Genomic DNA, 16,958 nt, shown 5'->3' with positions numbered 1-16,958 from the left:
AACGGAAATATGATTAACTTAAGTGACGTCAACTTATCAATCAATCATGCATAAAGACTGTCAAAGTATTATGATGACTTCCCGTATCTATGTGCTTTGCTTCGAGTGTATCCAAACAATGTCGTGTCACAGGATACTCTTTCTCGTGTGGTAAAGAGTGAGGTAAAGGTAGTCCATAGCCTTTTTCAGGCCATAGGTACAGTCGGTTGTTATCCATTGCGTCTAGGCGCAGTATTAGAAGAGGACCACCGTCTTTTACCTTACCTCCCCAGCCGAAGCCAGTACCCATCTACACCTGGGTGGAGCGAGGAAAGTCGATATTGTACTACTAGTATCTGATTATTTAATTTTCTTTGAAGTTTGCAGTGTGCTATAATTTTCTATGAACTATGATGCCTGCGAAAGGTTGATTGAAGTTGAAATATTTTGAGTTGGTGTTTGGAAATGTCAGTAGCAGCAGCTCTAGAGAAAGGGAACTATCGACACCTGGACCTCCTGGTGCGGGCCGGGTTCAACGTGGACACCGCCACAGAGCGCGGACAGACCCCGCTCATTCTCTGCTGCTATATCGAGGACGAGTCCAGAGGACAGGTAACAAACTTATCCTACTCTTTAAAAAAAGCCATACGACAGGTTTCTTTCCGTAAATTGAGGACATTTTGCAACAGTCGACGCTGATGTGCTGTACATCTGCAGTCGTCTTATGGCTGAAAACATTTTTTCAACCAAATTTTAGAATTCTAAGAATACAACGCTTGACCCTAAGTCTGCAATAATTCAACTGCTTGTATGATTTCGAAAAGTACCCACATATTGTTTATCTGTAGGGCAGGTGGCTTTGTATTAGATCTAGCTTGTAAAGAAAGCTTCGAGATAAGTGTTTATACCCCACAAAGCTATGGTCACATTTCCAAGCCAGGGCCCGGTCGGGATGCTTGTGGAAATATTTATCTAGGAATAGACACAAATTATGCTGATGACTAAAAATCTCGTGTTCTATGCGTTTGTTGTTTTGTATGTTATACTACTTTTTGTTCCCGAAAACTGCCTGGCCGGTCCCCGGCTTTATTTTAATTGGCAATGTGACCGTATCCTAAGATACAAATGACGACACTTTCATGACAGCACTGCGCACACCTGCTCCTGAGTCGTGGGGCGAACGTGGGGCTAGCCGACCCGTCCGGACGGAACGCACTCATGCACGCCTGTCTTACCGGGAGGCGCCGCCTGGTGGAGCTGTATATACAGCCTGAGTGTGTCGACTTTGACCTGAACGCCAAGGACAAGGACGGCAACACTGCATTACACCATGCAGGTAAAGAGTATTCTTCTTTGCGAAAACATACAGACATTACTTTATCTTACTGTGTGTGTTTTCAGTACACAATGCCACGACTGATATGGCGCGGGTACAAGTACATTTTAACGAACATGTTTTATCTGATCTTGCTTGATGTGATCCCAAGCATTTGATGACAGTAAAACAAAGTAACAATGAAATAAAGAGATCAAGTATTTTATTGGTATCCTTGTACATGCACATTGTAGTAAAATGATATTTTCAGAACAAACCGGTACAAACAACAAGTAAACAAAATTCATTATTTCTGTTTATAAAGCTCTTCTCACTACATTTACATACTATTATCACTTGATAAGATGTTAAAGCACAATATGTACAGTTTTGTCAGGTAATCCCGACATCGTGCGGTCAATGACCCGTGCCCTCGGCAAGTTCCACCTGGGAACGAGTGAGCCCAACACCCTGGGACTGACGCCGTACGGCCTGGGCCGCAAGCTTGGCTTCCAGGAGTGCTGTCACGTGCTTTCTGAAGGTGGGAACGACATTATCTTCTATTATCTCCAATATCTAGAGATCTATAAAATCACGAATGCCATATTTACATTGAAATTATATTCTTTTGTTTGCTGATAAGTAAAAAAAGGTTAATGGAATTTATTCTTTGTTCTTGATAGGTCTTGTACAGAGAGAATATTGTTCAAAACATTGAGACGGTCAGGGCTCATTTGAAGGATTTTTGACCATGAAGTTCTCATACATTTCTGCAAGCTATGTAAAGACTATGACATACTTTGTAGTTATGGGTGCCAAACGTGCTCAAAGTGTTGCTTTGTAAAATATTACTTATTAGTTGTACCTATACAGTTTGATGCAATGTCCCTCGTAGCATGCCACAGCAATGTAACCGTCATGAGTTAGCAAGATTCCATAAGGTTTTCCTCCCTTAACTGTCGCCACAGTTCGTATGTACATCCCATCAGGCCCAAACACCTGCACACGGCCGTCATCATAGTTCACTACGATGATGTTGCCTGCCTGGTCTAAGGTTATACCTGAAGGTCCTTGGAACTGTCCCTCGCCCTGACCCTCCTCACCGAAACTGAACTTGAACTCCCCATCAAGATCAAACACAAACACTTTATGGAGTCTGTTATCGGTTACAAGGAGCAGGTCATGTGACTCATTCACTGCTATGAAGCATGGGTTCTGTAGCAGCCCCATACCGATCTCCCGAATTAGGCTCCCGTCAGGCTTTAGAAGGAGACAAGACTTTTGAGTGCCTCCCGCCACGACCATGCGACCGTCTTCCATAGCTGTAACCCCAAGAGCGTGTATCATACAGTCAGGCTTAAATGTGTTCAAACGTTCACCTTCCTGTGAGTAGTATCTTGCTCCGTAATTTTCGCCCCACGACGTCAGAATAAACTGTCCATTTCTCTTCACAGCAATATCGAATGGATACTCACCTTCAATGGGAAAATATTTTAAAGAGTGGCCTGTGTTTGCATCAAAGATCTGAACACGCTTGTTCACCTGCTCCACTACTGCTAGGTTGCCATCCTTATCAACGGCTACACCTGTCGGGTCCTTAAGTTCCCCCACCCCACTACCCTCCTTACCGATAGTTAACACAGGAATATCCCTACTCTGCACAGTAACATCAAACGGACTTCCTCCCACCTGTTGGGAGTATACCTTGACCTCTAACTTATGACTGCCCGTGACCTTGGGTACATACGAGATTTCCCACACGCCCCCATGTTTCATCTGTAGTTGCGTCGTTAGGCTTGTTCCAGACGGGTATTTCATGTTGGTGGTGACGGCTTTACTATTTGTAACACACGGACGCCCTTCTTTGTTAATTGTCGTCAATACAGAAACGCACTGAAGCCCCTGGACTGCCGGCTTCACAACAACTTTGCACTTTGAAACGTCGACGGCTGTTTTCAAACCACCAAGGTTTTTAGCTTTCTCATCAAAAAACGTGACAGTCGTGTTCTCTATGAATTGAAACTCGCTCCAGTTGGACTCCAGGTCCACTTGTTTTGCCAGCAGAGTTTCTACCCTTGTTTGGACTTGGTTTCCCACCTCCAGAATGTGCACGTCACTTCCGTGTTCTACAGCTTGTTGACAGAACGTCTGTGCGCTCGTCAGTCCGGCCAACTCAAACTCTATCTCTTCCTTCTTTGTCTGTAGGGCCTTGCCGTCGACCTGACACTGTTCGTCAATCTGGCTCAAAATCTCTTGTTCACGCTTTTGCAGAAGCTCAGCAAGTTGGTGGAAATACGCCTTGGTCTGTTTTGTAGCTGCGTCTTTAGAGGGGACTAACTTCGACATTTTCTTGTCAACTTCCTCTATAGATACCTGTATTTCTTTTAGACGAGGGTCGATCTCTTGTAATAGTTCTTGCAGCGTTTCTTTCTTCTTCTGAGCGACGGTGGCGATTTCTACCGGATTGTGATCTTTGCCCGGTCGATGGTCGATCACGGTGCATGCCGTACAAACTAAAGCTTTACAGGTTTCACAGTAGAACACAAGTTCTTGGTTCTTGTGCTTCTGGCAGTGCCGTTTGCGTTGAAACCGCTCGACGCCTTTCTTTTCCTTCATAACCTCTTGTGGAACCAGTTCATGATCTCTCGTAGCTGGAATCTTGCGGTGCATGGCCGTACAAGACTCACACAGTAACACAGCACAATCTATACACCACGACTTGGCGTCACCCCGCCCTCCCTCACACACCTGACACGGCACACCTGGCTCCGCACCTTTCTTGGCCGCCGCGAAGTCCAGCAGGTTGTTGATGTAGAAGTTGGTCCTGAGTCCGTCCACACCTTGGTCCGGTAGATTGACCTGTGTACGGCAGGTTGGACACTCCAGCGGCTGTTGTTTGGTGGCCCATTCTTCCAGACAACCCTTACAAAATGTGTGCAAACATGGCAGGACTCTGGGATCCCGAAAGTGCAGCATGCAGACTGGACACGTTAGGAACTGATCGTCAAAATCGTCGCTTGACATTTTACTTGCCATCTTGATTTCAGACTTAAGCTATAGTAACCACGTAAGCCTACTCGGGTACACGTTTCTTCACGTTTTTACCTAGGACTGAGCGGTTCTATCGCACTCGATAGCGAGTCTGTCTAGTTCTCGGAACATGGTTTCGGTGACGTACGCTGATATTAGCTATATCACATGATCGCATCAAAGACAGCCATTGGTCGCAGGTGACCACATCATCTATATTTGTACTTAGGGTGGGTACAAAGTACCTGAGAGTGGGGGCGAACTGTGATAAACAATGACTTTGGACCCCACTCCACATTTGTCGCACCCGATTGTACATGTGAACGTTTAGCAGTCTTGCTTCGTATGAATCTTGCCACGTCCAACGTTAGTCACAGTATTGTTTGGACATTCCTTTGTTAATTCAAGTGAATTATCGGTCCTATAAGTGCAGTATACTGACAGGACATGTCAGAAATTGAACATCACTGTCGATAGATACTTCAATATGATCGATTTCTTATGTCACTCGCGATAGTAAACATTGTAGACTGCAGAGTCACTTAGTACAGGACACATGTGACAGACGTTGTACTGTAGTAGTAATGGTTTATTGAACAAAGACATATCGCCACACTCGCAGCCCAACGGCTGAATTGCAGTTGCAATATCACAATGAAATAATCGCATTCGGTCAATGCCCAACAAGGCAAATCATTAAAATAGAAGTACTTGTAAAATCAGTTAGGTGCGAATATAAATATTTACATGATATCGACCAGCGAATATCATAAACGAAAATTAGAGGCATACAATACTAGCAGGATTAAGGCATGGGTGCATTTCGACAGTTGAGTAGACGAACCATGTACGGAATGGCACTAGACTTATAGCGTTCAGTTCTGCACTTGGGAATGTCTAGTTTGTTGGCAGAGCGGGTTTGTCGACAACTGACGCTCTTTCTTGTGGGTGGTAGGAAGTGGCGGAATTGATCAGACACTAAGAGTGATTGTGCAAACATAAGAGTCAGATTTGAACGTCTGGAGTGAAGAGATGGAAGGCCAAGCTGTGTACACGCATCTCGGTAGCTGGTGTAGTCACGTCCCATGATGATCCGTACCGCTCTGCGCTGGATACGTTCTATCTTGTTACTCTGCTGTGTGGTTAACCCTGGGTGCCAAACAGGGGCTGCGTACTCGGTAACTGGACGAATGTAGGAAGTGTACACAGCAACAAGGTCTTCTTTCGAAATGTGGAAATGTTTCAGTCTGCGCAGAAAGAACAGACGTTGGCTTGCCTTACTGTATGTGTAGTCGACGTGCGCGTTCCATTTAAGGTCAGACTGTAAGTATAGACCGAGTATTCTCATGATTCCAACTTCCACTAGAGCAATGTCATTGATCTTGAGCGGGGGAGCAGGGCGTGGGTTCATGCTGAACTGGACATGAAGAACTTTACATTTACCCGGATGGAGCACCATCTGGCTTTCCTGGGACCATGTGGTCAGGTCAGTCAAGTCCTTTTGGATACTCGGAGGTTGTGATGACGAGTTTCTGATTTCCAGCAAGTTCAAGTCATCTACAAACTTCCATCTCTTGGATAGGGCTTGGCGTGCTGCACTGTTTATATAAACAATGAATATGATGGGGCCAAGAATTGTTCCTTGCGGCAGACCACAGGTTACAGAAACAGATTCAGAAAGGGCTCCGTGGTAACGGACCAACTGTTGTCTGTTCGTGAGGAAATCTGAAATCCATTTGACGAGAGATGGCCTTAATCCCAACTCAATCAGACGGCGAATAGCTAAGGTGTGACTCACACGGTCGAAGGCTTTACTGTAATCCGTGGACACCAGGGAGCTCAGGGTACCAGGTCGGTCGGAGGCCTTGAACAAGTCGTTCGTAAGGTCTAACAGACAATGGGTGGTGGATCGACCCTTCAGGCAGCCGAATTGCTGGGGGTCGATTTCAGATTTAATGTCCGACAATACCCATTGACTGATGAAGCTTTCGGCAACTTTGCCTAACAAAGACGTCAGTGAGATAGGTCGCAGTTCTTTGACCGAGGGAGGTTTCGTCTTAGGCACTGGTACCACAACGGCGCGTTTCCACTCTTCAGGTACGGTACCCTGATGGAGGGAGACGTTCAGGATATCTGCCAGAGGCGCGCTCAGCTCACATGCAAATTCTTTGATAAGTTTCCCTGGGATCCCATCAGGCCCTGCGGCCTTTCTCGTCTTCACATTCAAAAGTCTGTCGTAAACCTCCCATGGTTCTACCGATGGTGCTGGGAGTGACGGTAGGTAGGACGGCAGGAGTGATGGGTCTAATGGTGGTAGGGACTGGATCACTGAGGCAAGAGATGTGTTGATCTCATTGGCTACACCACGTTTGTTGCTGGGGTCTATGCCATCAATGTGGATGACTGGTTCGGTACGGGTCATGTTGGCCATGTGTTTTATTTCCTTGTGCCATTGAGCAGCGTCCTCCTTCTTGAGTCTTTTAACTTTAGAGTTGTAGTGTGCCTCTTTGGCTGCCTTGATCACACGTTGGGTCTTGTTTCTAATTTGTTTCCAAGCCCTCAGGTCACTTGAGAAAGCCCGTGGCGTTGGTGGATCAGAGCTTTAATGTCCGGTGTAACCCAGGGTTTGTCATGCTGGTGTAGCCGAACGACCTTGAGAGGGAAGAACCGGTTCATTTGGGACAGGAGGGTTGTGTGCATAGTGCGGCTTTTCTCGACTGCGGTAGGGGCCGAGAAAACTTCAGACCAGGAATGAGTAGTTATCCATTGGCCAAAGGAGCGAAGACAAGAGTCACGAAAGGGCCTGCACACTCGTTTGTCTGTCTTGTTGGAAACTTTTCTCACTTTTGCCTGAGATGTGATTATGTTGTGATCACTCGTAGTCAACGGATCCAAGACTCTTGGTTCTGAGTATTGGGCGCTGAGGTTTGTAATGAGGAGATCTAACGTCGCTTCCCCTCTAGTAGCCTGATTAACGACTTGTCGCAAGTTGTGAGCCCGACACAGCCTGTTCACGTCGACGCGGTTGAAGTCGCCGCCGATGATCACGCCAACATGAGGGTACTTCACTTGTAGAGTGTCAACAGCTTCCACTAGATGGTCCACGAGTAAGTCGTCGTGAGAAGAGTTGGGTGGTGAGTAGACTGAACAGATCGCAAGGCAGGATACACTACGTGGGAGACGGTGAGGACGTACCTTAACCCAGATGCACTCGAGCTCATCTGGCACCGGGATATCCAGTCTGCACGCTGGGAGTTCGTCTCTGACGTAGACAGCCACTCCACCTCCAGATCGATTCTCACGAGAACAAGAGAATGTTGTGAAGTTGGCAATATCTGTCATCTCTGCAGGTGATGAAGTACTGAACCAAGTCTCGGAAACAAGGGCAACATCGGTGTGTGTGTCAGAGAGTCGATGTTCGAACTCATCCAGTTTATTGCAGAGGGACCTCGCATTACATAAAAACAGAGACGGTAGAGACTGGATGTTAGTCACATCCGTCGTGGAATCTGTACCGAGCTGTTGTTGTTTTGGTTGAGACAACGGAATGTTCGACAACTGTCTGTGCCATGAGGGGAATGTGCCTCTTGATTTGCATGTAACTGTATGGAACTGATTCCGCTTCTGGCTATACTGCCGGTATTTGCATAACAAGGGTCTATTTCCGATAACAGTGGAAATCTTACGGCCATGGAGTTTTCCTGCTCTCCTTCCTCTGACCCTACTCCTTAGTCTCCAGATCCCCAGCCCGAGCATGTGGTTCTTGAGGTCTGGACCGATTGGAAGGGCTGCACACTTCAGTCCCCGCAGGAAATCCGTAGAGTAGTTGACCACAGTTCTCGTCCAGGACGCCATTGTTGTAACTGCATGCAACGTCCCCAGAAATGGTAGTAGAACACCACTAGGAAGTGCTTATACTTCCTTAAAAACAGACAGTGCTGGCTTGAAACACATACGAAGACATTCCCCATGCACTACAACGAAAATATTGCACATTATATTGCTAAAAACTCAAAGTCTGACGAAGCGATAAAACCGCGGCTGCCTGAAGACGGCGCCACCTAGCGAAACTGTGAACTCCGATGACGTCATGCCTTTCATAGACTGTAAACATGTACCGCTGCGGTTACTTTGCGCAATAGCATCAGCAGTAGCAGTATAATAATACCGTATAAGCTAATCTACGTAGCTTAGAATTTAGCTATTGTTTTCAGAACACATGTGAGCTCAATGGGGTACTTTGCTGTAGTGTATTTCTTTATGATGATATCCAATGCCGAATGAAGACAGGGGTACTATCAGTATTTAATACAGAGAGTGTGTCTGACAACCACTGGCTTGCACTATGGGTAATATCTATACTATAGAGGAAGCACAAAATTGACTTCTTGAATTTTTGTTTATTAATCATATGTCTATTTTAGACACTAATGTTCTGCAGCAGGTTGCAGAGCACACTAACCTCCTTGACTTGAATGATATGTGCAGGTTTTATGGAAATTATGCAAATCGCACTTTGCACTGTGTTGTTTATAAAACTCACTCACTCACTCGTCCTCTTACACGTGGTAAAAATCATAAGGACGATTGTCCAATACAAGAAAATATGATAAGCGATGTAATGCAGTATTTAGATTATTTAGGTATCCTTTTCTCTGTACACACACAAAAGTTCATAATAGATATCAATTTTACTTCTGGATAGGTTATGAAATGTTTTATTGCAAATTCATACCCTTGCTAATTGCAAGTGAACAAAATCAAATACATGGAATGATTCAAAACGGGTAAATAATTTATGAACAGAGAGAAGTTTCACACATTTCTATAGAGGCTCTGACATGCTAAATTACGAACACCAGAACCTATTCAATGTGATGTCTTTTCAAATTTTCAAAACATATTGGACGTAAAGCAGCTTTTCAGTTGTACCGGTAAACTTCTACGCAATGCCCCGTGTAACATGCCCCTGCTATGTAACCATCGGGAGTCAGTGTTAGTCCAAAAGGTCCTCCGCCCTTCATTGTCACCACAGCCCGAATGAACGTGCCGTCAGGCCCAAACACCTGCACACGGCCGTCACCATTGTTCACTACAATGATGTTACCTGCCCGGTCTAACGCCAAACCCAATGGATGTTCCAGGCAATGCCCCTGCCCTCCGAGATTGAACTTGAACACTCCCTCAAAGTCAAATGCAAACACTTTATTGGCAGAGTAATCGGAGACTAAAATGATATCACGTAACTCATCTACTGCTATGAAGTATGGGGTTCGAAGATGCCCCTTTCCAATCTCCCGGATGAGGCTCCCATCATGCGTCAGGAGGAGACAGGACTTTTGTGACAAGTCTGCCACCGCCATACGGCCGTCCTTCAGTACTGTTATTCCAAGGGGATGTTTAATACAGTCAGTCTTGAATGTGTTCAAAAGTTTTCCTGCCTTTGAGTAACGTCTTACTCCGCAATCTTCACCCCACGACGTCACCAGGAATCTTCCATCTGAGTCCACATCAATACCACATGGATATTCGCCTTCAACGGGGAAGCTACCCAAAGAGTGGCCTGTGTCGGCATCGAATATCTGAACCCGCTTGTTCCTCTGTTCCACAACCGCAATGTTGCCGTCTTTATCAACAGCGACACCTACCGGCGAGTACAGTTCCCCCACCCCGCTACCCTTCTGTCCCATAGTTAACACAGGAGTGTCCCTACTCTGCACGGATATATCAAATGGACTTCCTGCCACCTGTTGGGAGTTTACCTTGACCTCTAACTTATGAATTCCCGTGACCTTTGGTACGTACGAGATTTCCTGCATACCTCCGCGCTTCATCTTTACTTGCGTCGGTAGGTTTGTTCCGGACGGGTCCTTCATGTTGGCTGTGACGACTTTACTGTGTGTAACGCACGGACGGCTCTGTTTGTTCATTGTCGTCAGTACGGTGACGCACCGAAACCCCTCAACTGCCGGCTTTACAGCAACTTTGCACTTGGAAACGTCGACGTCTGAACTTAAACCCCCGAGGTTTTTAAATTCTTCCGCAAAGTCGGCGACAGTTGTGTTTTCTATGAACTGGAACTCGCTCCAGTAGGAGTTCATGTCTACTTGCTTTGCCAGCAGAGTTTCTACCCTTGTTTGGACTTGGTTTCCCACCTCCAGAATGTGCACGTCACTTCCGTGTTCTGCAACTTCTTTACAGAACGTTTGCGTCCTTGTTAGTCCGGCCAACTCAAACTTTATCTCTTCCTTCTTTGTCTGTAGGGCCTTGTCATCGGCTCGGCATTGTTTGTCAATCTGGTTCAAAATCTCTTGTTCGCGCTTTTGTAGAAGGTCAGAAAGTCGACGGAAATATGCCTTGGCTTGTTCTGTGGCTGCTTCTTTAGAGAGGATCAACTTTGCTATCTCACCATCAACTTCCTCCATAAAGACCTGTATTTCCCTCAGACGTGAGTCGATCCCATGCAGGAGTTCTTGCAGCGTTTCTTTCTTCTTCTGAGCGACGGCTGCGATTTCTACAGGATTGTGATCTTTGCCCGGTCTATGGTCGATCACGGTGCACGCAGTACAAACCAAAGCCTTACATGTCTCACAGTATAATTTCAGTTCACACTTCTTGTGCTTGTCGCAATGCCGTTTGCGCTGAAATTTATCCACGCCCTCTGCCTTCATAACATATTGTGGAACCAGTTCATGGTCTCTCGTAGCTGAAATCTTGCGGTGTATGGCCGTACAAGACTCACACAGCAACACCACACAATCAGCACACCACGACCTAGCCTCACCATGCAATCCCTCGCACACCTGACACGGCACACCTGGCTCCGCCCCTTTCTTGGCCGCCGCGAAGTCCATCATGTTGTTGACGTAGAAGTTGGCACTGAGACTGTGTGGTTCTATCACACTCGATAGCTAACCTGGTTCTCGGAAGGTAGTTTTGGTGACGTGGCTGATCATCGATATATATCTATATCACATGATTGTACCAAAGACAGTCATAGGTCGGCGGTGCCCCACCCATTCTATTTTTGCGCGACGTTTGTACTTTGGCTAGCTGTTTACAGCGTACCTGAGAGTGGGGGTAAACTGTGATAAACAGGGACTTTGGGCCCCACTCTACATTTGTCGCACCCCAATAAACAGGGGAAAGTTTAAAAATTAACCTTCTTGGCTTTGTTTGACTCTTATCCAACGTCTTGTTTGTGTATTGTCCCTTGTAAGGGTAAGCGAATTTATTGGTCCTAAAATACAGCATACTGACAGGACATTGTTCACGAAAGTCGACAAATCCTTCAATATGATTACTCCTGGACAGTGCAGAATCATACTTAGTATAGGACCAAGGCGACGGACGTTGTACTCTGAACTCTAATGACGTCATGCCTTTCACCGACATGTCCATGAAGCTGATTATAATTTATCAGTTATTAGTACCTGTACATTTCTATCCAATTGCTCGACCCACACGCCACAGCTATGCAACCTGAACATGAGCATGAACTTATAACCATAGTACAGACGAATTAAGTGTACCAAATTGTTGTTTTCCAGGCCGGCGATCAACGCCTCCCACCCATCTGAACATGCACAACCTTCGCCTCCCAACTCCGACAGCCCACGAAGTCGATGTCGTCACCCGGGATCGCCACATACCTACGGAGATGTCCCACCGATCACTTCAGCCGCTGTCGGCAATGTCCGTCGCCACTCGTGTGCATCTCTCAACGCCAGGTGAGCCTGCTAGCCGCGCCGTCTTGCGGGAGGAAGAAGACCTGCAGAAAACTCGCGGGCGGCTGACGTCGTGGAAGATGCTGGAACAGCTCCACCCCATCAGGTCCGTCGTTCTGTCCAAGTCCTACAGGAAGCCGGCTGTCCCTCCCCCACCGCCGAGCCCGATGTCAGAGCGGGGCAGAGTCAAGCGTAAGCCCTCCCGTAGGAGCACGACCTCCTCCCAATCCTCGCGCAAGTCGGGCTCGGGGTCTCCCTTCTGGAGGACGGCCCGCGAGTCGCCACGCGGCGGTAAGAAAGGATCGCGGTCACCTTCAAGAACCGCCGTCGCGTCGCCTCTGCTGTCGCCAAAAAATTCGTTCGGCGGCTCCCGATCCCAGTCCCCCACCCGCGGGAATTCTTCAGCCAAGGCAGGGGCGAACAGAGCACCGATCCGAACTGAGGAGTCCGGGAAAACCAACCAGCCTAAGCTGTCCAGCCCACAACAGTCGCTGCTTACAAAAGCAGATGTTTCACCGGAGACGGGATCAACGGACAAAAATCCCGCGGGAGACAAATCTGTCGTGACCCGCAGTGGAGCATTCGAGCTCATCCGGACATCTTCTGTCTCCAAGGGGGACAAAGTGGCCACAATCTTCGATACAATGACAGAGCCTACCCCAACCCATTGAGAACCATTATCATCGATATCTCTTTCAAGTATTTAGTTTCCCTATTCTGTGTGACATGTAAATGTGTGTATAAGCTTCTAACGTCTCGTCTGACCTACAGAAGTGCCCCAAGACCTGTTTTGTTGGTGATACCGTGCCGTACCGTCCTGTATCAGCGGAGTCACCATAGTAGTAAACACCTGTAGCTTAAGATAAGGTCCATCGCTCCATGGTATTTAGGATTTCTCCTCAGTCTAAAAGCGGGCGTTTATCTTAACGAAGACGACCAATTTGCAGCGAAGTCAGACACGAGTTGAAATGTCTCTGAACACGGCGCTATCCGCGGGAAGGTACCGGCACTTCCGCTACCTCCTCGGCACGGGGGCTGACGTGAACTCTCGGGGACCGGACGGCACCACGCCGCTCATGCAGTGCTGCCACCTGCCGAACGAGCACGTCGCGTACCGCGCGGCCTGCTGCCTGCTCCGCCGAGGCGCCGACGTCGGGATGAAGGACCGGGCCGGGAGAAACGCTCTCCTGCACGCCTGCGTGACGGGACGCCGCTCTCACGTCGAGCTGTTCCTCCAGCCTGTCTGGTTAGACTATGATCTCAACGACACGGACAAGGCTGGAAACACTGCCCTACACTACGCCGTAGCGTTCGGCAACCCCGACATTGTCCAGCTGGTTGTTACAGTACAGAAGAAGTACAACCTCCGACTTCACGTACGGAACAACAGCGGACTGACTCCGTACTGTCTGGCGATAAAGAAGGGTCTGAAGGAATGTGCGGATATCATATCCCCTGTTTTGCAGGGTTGTTCGCCTAACCAAGAGTCTCTCGGTCGGATATCTTCGCTTGAATCAGTCCGTAGACCATGTCGGGTGCAGTCAGCGAGGGAAGGAAAGGACCAAGATTTCGAGCTGCTACAGGGTAAGGATGTGGTGTTCATGAATAGCTCATCCACTTTGTGGGACATGAGGAAGACAACAGAAACCTCTTTATCATCGAAGAGCTCCTCCAGACAGATCAGCACCGGTAAAAAGACCAGGAATGTCGCCCCTGTAAGAACAGGCGCGGGAAAGAAAGACAGTGAAATGACATCCGCTGACCGAGTCAGACAGTTGTTACTCATCCAGGCGCTGGACCAACTCCCAACGTTCCGGAAAGCTGCCGTGCCGCCGCCTGATCGCGACGTCTGGAACCGTCCACTCGTAACTCCCCGAAACGACAACGTACCTTCCAAGGAGCAAGGTATCCTTAAAGTAGCCTCATTGTTGGCGTCGAGGGCGTCCGCACCATCTCGCGCTGAGAGTGAACCAAACCTGCTGAAAAGCTGGAAGAGGTCTGCGTTCGTGTCGCGGCGAAGAACCGTTAGTAACAGTAATAATACCTCACTGTCCCCTCAGCCAGGCACACAGCGATCCGGCTCTGACAGTCCGGCATCAGGCGCCGCCCGCGGCCGGCGACTGGCCAGAGACGTCTTGCTATCTGCGTCTAACGTCAACGAGAAGGTCGCTGTATCATCCACCGCACCAACAGCGTCGTAATGCACTAGGCAGAGAACTATTAGAAACAAGGTTATGGGAGCGAATCTGAATTTACCATGTAAAGCTAACATAAGGCGAAAATAGAAATGTATACGTAAATATATACACAAATAATGCCCACGACTATCTCTTTACGTCTTGTGTACTTTGGTGTCTTTTATGTTATACTTTCCGTTCCCTAATGCTGCCCGGTCAGGCCCCGGTTTGGAAATGTGACGTAGGCTTCAATATGGCTAAGGGAAATGCTTGTATACGATCATTTTTTTATTTGGAATGCCAGATTTTGATCTTCTTGGTTCGGCTAACGCAAACTTACCATTCTGGGGGTAACGTTATCTAGTCCTTTAACACATGTATGTTAGTGTATGTTGTCTCCACTCCGTACCGTGTTTACATCGAATTACGTACGAAAAGCCAGGCAGTTCAATCTCCATGGCAACCGTATTTGTTTCCAAGCAACAGTTTATCTCGTCCCATCGTAACCAAGATAGTATACTATGGATAACAATTAAGTGATTTCCTACTTTAGTGATAAGATCATACTTTGTTAACATGTCCCAATTAATGACTCATCATGGTGGCCACACGAACTGAATGTCTAGTTGACAGCACCAAAACATATAAAAAGCACACTCAAAGTCTAAATTGTGTCCAATTTTCTTTGTGTCATTGGCCACAAAGCTTACTGGAGAAAGTTTTAGTGAGTGAGTATGAATGAGTACGTGGGCGAGTTGTCGAGATAACGATAGTTTTGGTGATAGGTACGTTTCTTCACAATGTCATGCACTAGCACCTCCTGGCGACTTTGTTTGTAAAGACCGTAAAGGCTTTGAAGTGGCGAATGAATGTAATTTGCGTCGTCGGTATTTCAGATATATGTTACATAATAACTGCCTTTTGTGATAAATATGTTTTTCCACAGTGAAAAGGGTGAATGCTTTAAAAAGCGCGAAAGTAGCTAGACTCCCTTGCAGTCTTTGGACGGGGCTGGCGATTTTCAACGTTGGCCATGGTCTCGCGAAAATCGCGAACCAACGCCCCCCCCCCCCAAAAAAAAATACCCAGCCCCGTCCGAAGACTGCAAGGGAGTCTAGAAAGTAGCCGCCTTACAAAAGGACACACAAAAGAAAACCACACATAACATTACTACATGGAAAGCACATATCAAGAGAAGAGAGGTCCAGAATGAAAAGACTTAAAGTTCTCTGTACAAAGTGCGAAACATTTATCATGATATATCAGGAATTACCTTACCAACATATGATATGAGTATTATTTCTCTTGTACGTGCGCTACCGTTCAGCTAGCTAGCTGCACACATCGATGCCGGTTGTATGGGCCAACTTGAACATGAGCTTGTGTTAAAAAAATAGGTGTACTTCTACACCCTTAAGTGCAACTCTAAGGTTTCAAACACTATTCCCAGCTGTATGTTGCCAACCTCAAGTGTCACGCACAGTCACTTCAGACACATCTTAAGACTTGATAAGAGTAGGTTTAATCTTCAATACGTCTTAGCTGAGACGTAATCACGCACTGCATGGCGCTCCTCTTACTCGCACTTGTAGAACAGAAAGTGCCTCAAGAATCGCTGCCCCTCCCCCTAAAACTACATGAGTAGGATTTTACAGATGACGTCTACGTCGTATGTTTACATGGAGTTTAAATGACTATTGTCTATTTACATATATAAACGGAAGACCAAAAGTACGACAATATTCATACCCAGCCACTAGTAAGCTGAAACAGATCTCTGTGAGTTTTATGTAAAAAAGCAAAATGTGTGTGCACAACTGCTAAACACATACGACGGAAAATAAGAAGGGGGAAATAAAGAAAAGTTTCGAGAAGCAAAAGAACATAAAATCGTCAGAACCTCTTTATGACACTGCTTGTTTGAATAGTACATAGGCATTGGCGACGTTTTTTTCCCTCCTTACCTTTTCATCTTTTATATTCCTTATCAAACGTGCCCCGCTATCAGAGTGTGTCGGGAAAGAAAATCCACTACATCACGTCCGTAAACATAAGGCCCCACACATAGCATCTTGGGGGATAGACTGGATTACTCTTAACTACTGAAGAATGAACTCCTTCTTTTCACTTCTTATGTTTATCCACGCACCGATAGTCAACGTCTTACTTAAAGGTGATTAGGACATAATTATGAAGAAAGACGCTGTAAACCGTCTTATGAAGAGAAACCCTGAATCGAGAGTATCTCAAGTGTGTGACCCAATCAGCCATGAGTCATAAGTCGATATAACTCTCTTTTACTTCTTCTATTCTTTGTAAGTCCCAACCACACGCTCATACGACATGTTCTTTAACAATAAATGTTGACTATCCGACACCCAATAGTTTATTGGACGTCAATAACCCCTTCAGCTGGACGTGCCTTCCCTTAGCGTCCATGGTCGTCATGGCAACAGCGTCCTCGCAAGCTTTGTCGTCGTGTCGTTTGAGACCGCCATCTTTATTCGCTAATTAGCCGGCTTGGTCGGAATCACGGGAATAAAAGCTGTCCAAATATTGATCCAGGGTCAGTAGTGCCCGGCTGAGTTGACACACGCCGATATGGCATGACGAGGGGTTGGGGTGTGAGCTCTTGTTGAAGGAAAAGAGAGACTTTATTGCATAATAGTGGGGTTCACATAACACTGCTAGTTTGATCAGGAAGGAAAATAGCTTGTATATATCATGTTA

General features: G+C 46.7%; 3 protein-coding genes across 3 annotated transcripts; 2 read left to right on the top strand and 1 right to left on the bottom strand.

Annotated features, from left to right (window-relative positions):
* The first annotated feature begins 444 nt into the window (after positions 1 to 444).
* On the top strand, positions 445 to 12,748 carry LOC118432231. Its single transcript, XM_035843761.1, has 4 exons — positions 445 to 591; positions 1,126 to 1,315; positions 1,683 to 1,835; positions 11,875 to 12,748. The coding sequence occupies exons 1-4, from the start codon at positions 445 to 447 to the stop codon at positions 12,720 to 12,722; spliced, it is 1,338 nt and encodes a 445-aa protein (XP_035699654.1). The 3' UTR covers positions 12,723 to 12,748.
* LOC118432301 (tripartite motif-containing protein 2-like) lies at positions 1,835 to 4,345 on the bottom strand. Its single transcript, XM_035843840.1, has one exon. It carries the CDS (start codon positions 4,328 to 4,330, stop codon positions 2,150 to 2,152), a length of 2,181 nt encoding a protein of 726 aa, XP_035699733.1. The 5' UTR covers positions 4,331 to 4,345; the 3' UTR covers positions 1,835 to 2,149.
* Positions 12,749 to 13,005: 257 nt separating the features above from the next.
* On the top strand, positions 13,006 to 14,252 carry LOC118432230 (kinase D-interacting substrate of 220 kDa-like). Its single transcript, XM_035843760.1, has one exon. It carries the CDS (start codon positions 13,020 to 13,022, stop codon positions 14,250 to 14,252), a length of 1,233 nt encoding a protein of 410 aa, XP_035699653.1. The 5' UTR covers positions 13,006 to 13,019.
* Positions 14,253 to 16,958: the final 2,706 nt, after the last annotated feature.

This window comes from Branchiostoma floridae, chromosome 15 (assembly GCF_000003815.2).
Source record: "Branchiostoma floridae strain S238N-H82 chromosome 15, Bfl_VNyyK, whole genome shotgun sequence".
NCBI classification, from domain to species: domain Eukaryota; kingdom Metazoa; phylum Chordata; class Leptocardii; order Amphioxiformes; family Branchiostomatidae; genus Branchiostoma; species Branchiostoma floridae.
The sequence above is the reverse complement of the archived record's forward strand: the minus strand, read 5'-3'. Positions and strand labels throughout refer to the sequence as shown.

What these genes read in the sequence shown, in the direction of transcription:
- LOC118432231 (XM_035843761.1), top strand. Translation starts at nt 445, where the DNA reads ATGTCAGTAGCAGCAGCTCTAGAGAAAGGGAACTATCGACACCTGGAC. An exon ending in CACTGCATTACACCATGCAG is followed by an intron (nt 1,316 to 1,682) that starts GTAAAGAGTATT and finishes CAATATGTACAG; the next exon opens with TTTTGTCAGGTAATCCCGAC. An exon ending in CTGTCACGTGCTTTCTGAAG is followed by an intron (nt 1,836 to 11,874) that starts GTGGGAACGACA and finishes GTTGTTTTCCAG; the next exon opens with GCCGGCGATCAACGCCTCCC.
- LOC118432301 (XM_035843840.1), bottom strand. Translation starts at nt 4,330, where the DNA reads ATGGCAAGTAAAATGTCAAGCGACGATTTTGACGATCAGTTCCTAACG.
- LOC118432230 (XM_035843760.1), top strand. Translation starts at nt 13,020, where the DNA reads ATGTCTCTGAACACGGCGCTATCCGCGGGAAGGTACCGGCACTTCCGC.